The sequence below is a fragment of the Thamnophis sirtalis genome, unplaced genomic scaffold (assembly GCF_051295495.1).
Source record: "Thamnophis sirtalis isolate CommonGarterSnake01/CBP01778 unplaced genomic scaffold, rThaSir2_p1.2 scaffold_5, whole genome shotgun sequence".
NCBI lineage: Eukaryota > Metazoa > Chordata > Lepidosauria > Squamata > Natricidae > Thamnophis > Thamnophis sirtalis.
This window is the reverse complement of record NW_028261385.1, coordinates 71,497-80,581: the sequence shown is the minus strand read 5'-3', so window position 1 is coordinate 80,581 and position 9,085 is coordinate 71,497. Positions and strand designations below refer to the sequence as shown.

Sequence of the window (9,085 nt, the reverse complement as noted above, 5' to 3'; positions counted from 1 at the left end):
TTCCATGCCAGGGGTCAGGGCTGGAAGTCCTCTGGAGCAGCCAAGGACTGCCCTCTGCCTTTGCAGACACGCCAACCTCTCTGCCCGTCCTCCTCTGGCCTTTGTGGCTGGCACTCGGCTGGCACAGCCAGGGGGGGCTCTGTTAAGAGGCAGCGGTGGGGGGTCCTGAGCCCTCTGGCCAGGGAGTCCGTCTGGGCAGGGCTCCGAGCAGAACCCGAGGCATAGAGCCAAGGTGGCGCAGTGGTTAAATGCAGCACTGCAGGCTACTGCTAGATCAGCAGGTCAGCGGTTCAAATCTCACCGGCTCAGGGTTGACTCAGCCTTCCATCCTTCCGAGGTGGGTAAAATGAGGACCCAGATTGTTGGGGGCAATATGCTGACTCTCTGTAAACCGCTTAGAGAGGCCTGAAAGGCCTATGAAGCGGTATATAAGTCTACTGCTATTGCTATTACTATCTTCTCCGCGCAAGCAGGGTTTGCACTGGCCACCATTCATTAAAAAAATTTGAAATTTAATTCTCTGAACCAAACCAAGCACAAATGTGTCCGCACACAAACACACACACACACGCACACACACAGCCCCACAACTGGCATACAGGGAGGCCTCAGCCGTCACTTCTGGTCAGCTGTCCTTCTCCCCTTGTGCCAAAGGCTCTTTCGGGTGTCCTGCCAGGCTGTGCTCTCTCTCTCTCTCTCTCTCAGCAAGGCCGTCCCGGGGAGCCCGGTCCCCCCCTGCCCCCCAGTCTGCTGAGCTTCGGCTTCCCGGGAGAGGCGGGTGGTGCCAGGGGCTGGCTCAGCCGACAGCAGCCCTTCTCCCACTGGCAGCTCCCGGACGAGTCCAAACTCCGCAGCCTCTGGCAGGCAGCCTGTTTGCAGCCGAGGGTGGGACCGGCTGGGCCTCCGATGCCAACTTCCGGCAGATAAGCAGCGCAGGTCCAGGGTGGCTGGGCAGGGCCGGGTGCCCGGGTCACGTGCCCTGGAGAATCAACAGCAGCTGCAGTGGGTGAGGTCCATGGTCCCCTGCCTGGGGGGAGGAGGCTGCTCTGCCAAGCACAGGAAGAGCTGGGCTACAAGATCTGGCCTTCTGCAGGGACGGAGGGAGGGAGAAATGGAGGTGGGGAGGGAGAGTTACAGAGGGAGGGAGAAATGGAGGGAGGGAGAGTTACAGAGGGAGGGAGGGAGAAATGGAGGGAGGGAGGAAGAGTTACAGAGGGAGGGAGAAATGGAGGGAGGGAGAGTTACAGAGGGAGGGAGGGAGAAATGGAGGGAGGGAGGAAGAGTTACAGAGGGAGGGAGAAATGGAGGGAGGGAGGGAGAAATGGAGGGAGGGAGGAAGAGTTACAGAGGGAGGGAGAAATGGAGGGAGGGAGGGAGAAATGGAGGGAGGGAGGGAGAAATGGAGGGAGGGAGGAAGAGTTACAGAGGGAGGGAGAAATGGAGAGAGGGCGGGAGTTACAGAGGGAGGGAGGGTGAGAAGGAGGGAGGGAGAAATGGAGGGAGGGAGGGAGAGGGAAGGAGAGACAGAGAGAGAGAGGCTGGTCAACACAGAACGGAAACCAAAATCTGCCTTAGATAACAGGGTTGGGAGGGACCCCTGGAGGTCTTCTAGTCCAGCCCCCTGCTCAAGCAGGAGACGAATGGCTGTCCACTCTCTCCTTGAAAGCCTCCAGTGACGGAGCACCCAGCAACCTCTGGAGGGAAGCTGCGCTTGCAGGTCTCCTAGGACGGGCAGCCTATCAACAAGTGGACCCCCCAAACCCCCAGCCTCCTTCGGCTCAAGCAGCCCCTGGCTTTGTGCTGGGACCGAGGCTTCTGCCCACAACACACCTGGATCTTTTCTGTCCAGCTGCAGGGCCCCCCCAGCCACCTCTGTCCCGGGATTAAAAACGATTCAATTCTGGATACCTCTTTGAGCCATGGGAACCTCCCACCTCCTGGAGGCCTCCAATGGATGGGGAGCCCCCCAAAAGAGCCCTCTTCACCGATAGCAACGGAAGAGGATCTGTGGAGTTCAGGATTGAACTGTGGGGGTCCTTGGTGCTCCCTGAGCTTAACTGTTTCCTTGCCAACGTTTCACGACCCAGCGAGGTAACACCACCCATGCTAGAAGGGGGTGTGGGGTTTTCTCTTAGCTTATATATACAGTGACCTGCCCTGATTTGATTGTTCCTCCAGGATCCTCCCCCCAGCAGGGTCCCAACTGTTCCCTGCATGGGACCTGAGCCCCCTTCTTGACGGGGTCCCACCAACCGAGGGGAGGGGGCGGGGCTGAAATCAACTGACCGTCGCTACCAGTTCGGGCAATGTGAGTGCGCCAGAGGTGGGTTGCAAAGCGCTACTGGTTCGCTTGTGCTGGCATGCCTGCTCCTGCGCTTGCAACGATTATGCGCAGAAGCATCCAGGCAGGTGGGCGGAGTCTCGTGCCGCCGCCACTACCGGTTCACCCGAACTGGGCCAAACCGGGAGCGACCCACCCCCTCTGGAGCAGACGCAGAACCTTCGATTTCCGACAATCAGCTGTGAAACGCAATTTAAATCAGCTGGAAAGCAGGACGATTCTAGCCACTGTAAATTGTGCCGTCACAACTGATAGTCAGAAACACCGAACTGGTCGCATTTCTTTTTTTACTACCGGTGGCATTTCATACTCACTGGGCAAGGCCTTCAGGTGGGTGGCAGCTGAGAGCAACTCCTGGTGCTTGTCGGCCTCTTTGCTCTGCCTCTTCGCCCGGATCCTTTCCACGGAAAGAGGGAGAGAGGAAGAAAGATGGAGAAACTGTCCCAACAAAGGCGCTTCCTCCAAAAACTCACCCAAGGGGCTCACTCTGCTTGGGCGAGAAGCCACCCGCGTTGGAGGGGAAAAGACTTAAGGAGTCCCAGCTGACTTTGGGAAAAGCCCCCTTGGGGCAACCGTGACCCGGAGGACAGAATCCACATCCAGGTCGTCCTACAAGGCTTCTCCCTCAGACCGAGGCTGCTTGCCGAGCGCAGAGGGCAAGCAGGCTCCCCCATCCGGCCGTCCCGTCTCCAGCTGTTCCACCTACCACACCAGGAAGGCGAAGAGCAGCAGGGCCACCAGGGCAAAGAAGGCGAAGACCCCAAGCGACACCAGCGTGGCCAGCTTCTCCAGGGAGTCCCCCTGCCCTGCTGGAGACAGAAGACCTCCCGTCAGCTCCCTCACCCTGCGGGCACCCCCTTACAGCTGTCGCCCTGCCCCTTACAAGTCAGGGGCAGAGGCGGTGGGGGCCCAATCCAGGCCAGGCCAGCAAGAGGGGGCTGCAAGGCCACACACACACACACACAAACACAGAGTGTGATGGGAATCTAAATATCTTTGCAGAGATCTTCGTCCTTCAAAGCAAATATCCTGGGACTTGTGAAAATATTCATGACTGGGAGAGACACGGGAACAAGGTCAGCCAATGAATAGGCATAGCTTAAACAATAAAATTGAAACTGAAACTTTAGCAGTCTGCTGCTCTGAGAAGTAAACTAGCAGTCTTGACTGGGCTTGTCTGCTGAAATGAAACTAACTGCTTGTGTTTGCCTGCAACTCTCCTGCCTTGTCTTTACTTAGAAGAACCACCTGTTAGTATTTGTTGTCATATAACTCCTTGTGTAGGTGTGGCGGTCACCCATGGCCCAGTGCATAACAGGGCATGCGCAGCCACGTTGAACCACACAGGAAAAAACCAGTCCCAAAAGATAAAACATCCTGACCAGGATATGACCATATATAGACAGAACTTCCCTGAGCAGTAGATTAGCAAATGTAGTTTGACAGGCTGTCTTAAATCACATGCTGATTGCTCCTCCTGCCTTTGTCCTATCTCAATAAAAGGGGCTACCAGACCCCATTCTGGGTCGTCTCATCCCGAGAAAGCTCGTGTCCGTGTCTTTTCTCAACATTGGCCTCATGAGGCGAACCACGGTTACTTCACAGTATTGTACTTGTATTCATCTATTCTTATGTATATAAAGAAGTTAATGAATCCTGATGCACCAGTTATCTGTGTGCGCTCTCTGGGTTTGAATGTACGCAACAAACTCGGACAGGACTGAGGGACGAGCACCTTGGGCCTCGCTCTCCCTGCCAACCTCGGTTTCAAACCCCCCCACGTACCGATTGGCTCGTTGTCGGGTGGCGGAGAGGGCTCTTCGGCTGGCGGGTCCACTTCAAAGGTGTCTGGAGCAGCTTCGCTGGGCTCAGCTACCTGCCCTGCAGGAGGGAGAGGCACAAAATTGGACCGCTTGAGAAAACGCAAGGTGGGGTGGGGGTGGGACACAGTCCTCCCCACGGCCTGACCCACTGGCTCCATGGAACTTTAAGACCTCTGGACTTCAACTCCCAGAATTCAGGAATCCTGGGAATTGAAGTTCACAGGTCCTAAACAGGATAGGACAGAACGGGAATTAGAGTGGGAATATAGAATAGAATGGAAAGACAAGATACATTCATCAGGAATAAAAAGATACAGCACGTAATGATAGTCGCAGGGTTCAAATAAGCAATCAGGAAACTGTCAATATCCATGTAAATCGTGAGGATACAAGCCACGAAGTGACAGGCCTGCAGTCGTAAGTGGGAGGAGATGGGCGATAGGAACGATGAGAAGTAATGCAGCTTTAGCGCAGTGGTTCCCAAACTTGGCAACTTTAAGACTTGTGGACTTCAATTCCCAGAATTCTCCAGCCAGCAGAGCTGGCTGGAGAATTCTGGGAGTTGAAGTCCACAAGTCTTAAAGTTGCCAAGTTTGGGAACCACTGCCTTAGGGAATAGTTGGGACACTGGGGAGGGAATCAGTTGTTTAGCAGAGGGATGGCATTTGGGAAAAAGCTGCCCGTGTGTCTAGTTGTCTTGGTGTGCAGTGCCCTATGTTGTTGTGAGGGTAGGAGCTGAAACAATCGATGTCCAGGATGCGAGGGGTCCGTCGATATTTCCACAGCCCTCTTTTTGACTCCTGCAGTGTTACAGGTCCTCAACGGAAGGCAGGTTGGCAGCCATTGTTCCTTCTGCACTTCTGACTCTCCTCGGAAGTCCAAGTCTGTCTTGTCGGGTGTGCAGAGCCAAACCAGACAGTGATGGAGGTGCAGATGACAGGCTCACGTTGCGCAGTGGCCCCCCCCCTTGGGTGGGGAGGCTGAGAAGGCCAGCCAAGGCCCACAGAGGGGGCCCAGGGCCATCACACCAGGCCCAGAATCCCCAGCCCTGTTGCCCCGCAGCTCTGGGGCCGACCCACCCACTCAGCCGTCTCAGACGAGCCTCCTGCCTCTCTCCGTCTCCCCTCGGCTTCAACAACGGATCTGGCGGCCTCCTTTCAACCCCCAATGCCCACGCGAGGGCTCTGGAGTCTCCCCCCCCCCCAGGACCCATTTTGCAGATGGGAAAATGCAAGGAAAAGAAACGGGGGGGTGGGAAGGGCAGCCGGGAAAACACCCGGGCTGCAGCATTATTCCTCTCTGCAAATATAGCCAGTCCTCGACTTATAACCATCCATCTAGTGACCGTTCAAAGTTGCAGTGGCACTGAAAGAACTGACTTAGGGCCATTTTTCACACTTAACGACCGTTGCTGCAATTCCCCGGGTCACATGATCAAAATTCAGACGCTTGGCGACTGACTCACTTTTATGAAGGTTGCAGTGTCCCAGGGGGGTCACGTGATCCCCTTTTACGACCGCCTGACAAGCAAAGTGAACGAGGAAGCCAGGTTCACTTAACAACCCTGTGACTAACTAGAGAACTGCAGTGATTCACTTAAGGACCATGGCAAGCAAGGAGCAAGAACTGGAGCAAAAGTCACTTAACAAGCGTCTTGCTTTAGCAACAGAAATTTTGGGCCGGATTGTCATCGTAAGTCAAGGTCCGCCGTTCAGGTTTCCCTGTTCTCCTCTCCCCCGTTTCCCTCCAGGTGGTGCCCTTTCCCTGCCCTCACCTGGAGCCGGCCATCCTCGTGCCTCCGGGCTCCACTCGCTCCAGCTGCCGGCATCCAGGAAGTCCTTGCCGCTCACCTGCACCGCGTGCTCCAGGCCCATGACGGCGTCCGTGATCACCTCCGACACGTTGCTGGTCTCCACCTGCCGAGTCAGGAGGCGGCCCGCGTCAGCCCCCCCCCCTCTGCTGACCCCAGCCCCTCTGGACCCCCCCCCAGCCCCTCTGAACTGACTGCCCCCCTCCACCAGCCACCCAAACGCACGGGGCACCTTCCGGGAAGGGCACAGAAGCCTCCATGTGGAAGCAGGGGGGTCGCTCCCTGCCCGAGACCCCCAACCCCACTGCCCCCGCCCCCTGGACTCACCATGGACCAGGAGTCGTGAAGGACGGGCCGGTAGCGCAGCCGGAAGTGGAGCTGGAAGGAGGGCTCCTTGGGCCAAGAGGAGGGGTACTCCCAGCTGACGCGCAGCCGTCGGGGGGCCAGGGGCACCGGCTCCACCCGGACATGCTCCGGAGGGTCTGGCTTGGCTGGAGGGGAGGCAGAGGGGGGGGGAGCTAAGACCCCGAAGGGGGAACAAGCCAGGGCCCCCCATGCCTTCCCCCATTATCTGGGCCCAAGCTCCGTCTGTCTGGGAAGGTTGAGGCACCGTCTCACTCTTGGGGGACTGGCCCACCCCCCACCCCCCATTCCGGCAGAGGAGGAAGGGTATTCTGGCTTGGGGGGGGGGGTTGTAGAAGGTCCCTCTCTGTTGTGGCTCCCCCCTCCCCCCCTGGTGTGAGGTCAGCCCCCACCCCCCTGACCAAGACTCTGCCAGTTGCCTTTCACATGGGGGGGGGGGAAGTGGTTGAGATTAATAATAGACCCCACCTGCCCCCCACCCTCGCTCAGCCTCCTCCCTCCCTCCCTCCCTCCCTCCCTTTTAGCTTTATTTATAGCTGCTCATTTGCATTTTTAGAATGTTTTCCTCCCATTATCTACATGCAGGAAATCCTCAACTTACAGCAGTCCATTTAGTGACTGCTCAAAGTTACAACAACACGGACAAAAGGGACTTATGACCCTTTTTCACACTTACGACCACTGCAGCATCCCCATGGTCGCATGACCAAAATTCAGCAACTTGACTTATACTTATGACAGTCGCAGCATTCCCGAGGTCACGTCATCCCCTTTTGCGACCGCCGGACGAGCAAAGTCGAAGGGGGAGTGGGATTCACTTAACAGCCATGTGAGTCATTTGACAGCTGCAGGGATTCACTTAAGAACCGGCGCAGGAAAGGACGTAAATGGGGGCAAAACTCACTTAACAACTGTCTCAAACCTGTTGGGGCTCCATTGTGGTCGTAAGTTGAGGACTAAAGCTGATGGAGGATAGTAAGCACATTGGCAGTCTCGCTTAGCAACGGCTTCACTTAATGCCCTGGTGGCGCTAAATGAGGACGGGGGAGGGAGGGGGGCTTACTGATGCTGTGGGCGATGATGTCCAGCAGGGTGAAGCTGGAGCCCAGGGGGTTGACCTCCGTCACGTTCACTCGGTAGGAGCTCCAGAACTGGGACTTTCCGACGGTGCAGGAGAGCGGCCGGCCGGCATCCTGGACACAGGGACCCACCTTGCTGAGCGGGGACCTGCTGGCACCAAGGCAAGAGAAAGCGTTCGTCCCTGAGCTCCCATCATCCCCAGCCGCCAGTGGACAATCTGGGAAAGGGGTTTCCCCCCAAACCGACTGGCGTGAGAATAAAGACTGTGAGGAGTTTTCTACCCAAATATATTCTATTCTTTAGACTGCTTCCCTCCTCCCTTCAGCCACTTGACAGGATCCACAAGGGTCCGAGAATCAGTTCATCAACTAAAATTAGCAACACCCCCCCCCCAAAAAAATAAGGTACACAGACCCAATCCACATATCAAAGGATAAGGTCTGCAAACGCAGAGTCAATTAAATTAATTCCTTCCTCCAGGAGGAACTGCACGTCCCCAAGAGTAAACCCACCTACCTACCTACCACACACACACACACACACACACACACACACGCCTCCCTCAAGTGTCACCCTAGCATAGAGACACTTCAACCTCCTCCTGTACCCCCCCTTCCCTGCAGCCCCCCCCCCTCAAGGCAAACTGTTTTGCTTTCAGGAGTAAACACGCCTGTCCGAATCTCACTTTTATTTCCCCGGTTCCAGTTGGAACCCCAAATGATTCTCCTGACAACACCTGCAGGAAAACTGTTGTAATATAGTTCCTTGTGTAGGTGTGGGCCACCCATGGCCCAGTTCATACCAGGGCATGCAGAGCCACGCTGAACCACACAGGAGAAAACAAACTCCTAAAACCCCATAACATCCTGATAGTTCATAACATAACATCCTGAGATGTGCCCTACCAATGACGCCCAGGATTTGACCATATATAGACTGAGCAGTAGATTAGAAATTGTACTTTTACAGGCTGTTTTTAACCACATGCTATTGCTCCTCCTGCCTTTGTCCTATCTCAATAAAAGGGGCTCTCAGACTCTCATCTGGGTCGCTCCATCCCGAGAAAGATCGTGTCCTGTCTTTTCTCCACATTGGCCTCATGGGCGAACCACGGGAACGTCACATTTGGTAGCAGAGGATGGGAACCTTACAAAAACCACCAAGCTCTAGCGAACGCCAGAACCCACCAGAGAATCCTCTGACTGGATCCTTTGCTCTCTTGGATCCTTGGGGAGAATCCAGGAGAGAAAAAAAGCACTAAATGCAGTCAAAACTATTTGCCGTCTGGGTAAACAGCAATTCCCGTAAGAATACATAATCCTGATATTACACGGGAGTAGCGCATAATGCTTTGATTGCTATCCGTGTTTAGTTCCCAACAGCTGTGATCAGCGCAGGTTTCCCCATATGCAGAGAGAAAGCGAGGGAGGGTCTCCGAAGTTCATGACAGACAATCCTCGGAGGCTGCCATCCTAGAGCCGGGCAAAGGGCTGAAATGCACATTTTTCCCCCTACCGGTTCTGTGGGCGTGGCATGGCTCGGTGGGCGGGGCAGGGGAAGGACCCTGCAAAATCCCCACCCCCTCCCCACTCTGGGGCCAGCCACAGGTGGGATTTGCCGGTTCTCCAAACTACTCAAAATTTCTCCAGAAGCTGTCAGAACCGGCTG

At 55.7% G+C, this 9,085-nt stretch overlaps 1 protein-coding gene across 2 annotated transcripts in view; it reads right to left on the bottom strand.

The window, feature by feature from the left end:
• Positions 1-491: 491 nt before the first annotated feature.
• LOC106545817 (interleukin-11 receptor subunit alpha-like) overlaps positions 492-9,085 on the bottom strand; it is a 59,087-nt gene continuing 50,493 nt past the window's right edge. Inside the window, exons 7-13 of one of the 2 annotated variants that reach the window (XM_087715175.1) lie at positions 7,401-7,567; positions 6,302-6,465; positions 5,939-6,080; positions 4,127-4,222; positions 3,048-3,150; positions 2,656-2,738; positions 492-1,087 (exon numbers count right to left, since the gene is read on the bottom strand). In XM_087715175.1, the coding sequence (XP_087571301.1) occupies positions 1,071-1,087; positions 2,656-2,738; positions 3,048-3,150; positions 4,127-4,222; positions 5,939-6,080; positions 6,302-6,465; positions 7,401-7,567 (772 nt within the window). In that variant the 3' untranslated portion in view covers positions 492-1,070. The remainder of the gene's footprint in view (positions 1,088-2,655; positions 2,739-3,047; positions 3,151-4,126; positions 4,223-5,938; positions 6,081-6,301; positions 6,466-7,400; positions 7,568-9,085) is intronic. The other variant, XM_087715177.1, reaches the window with a different exon arrangement.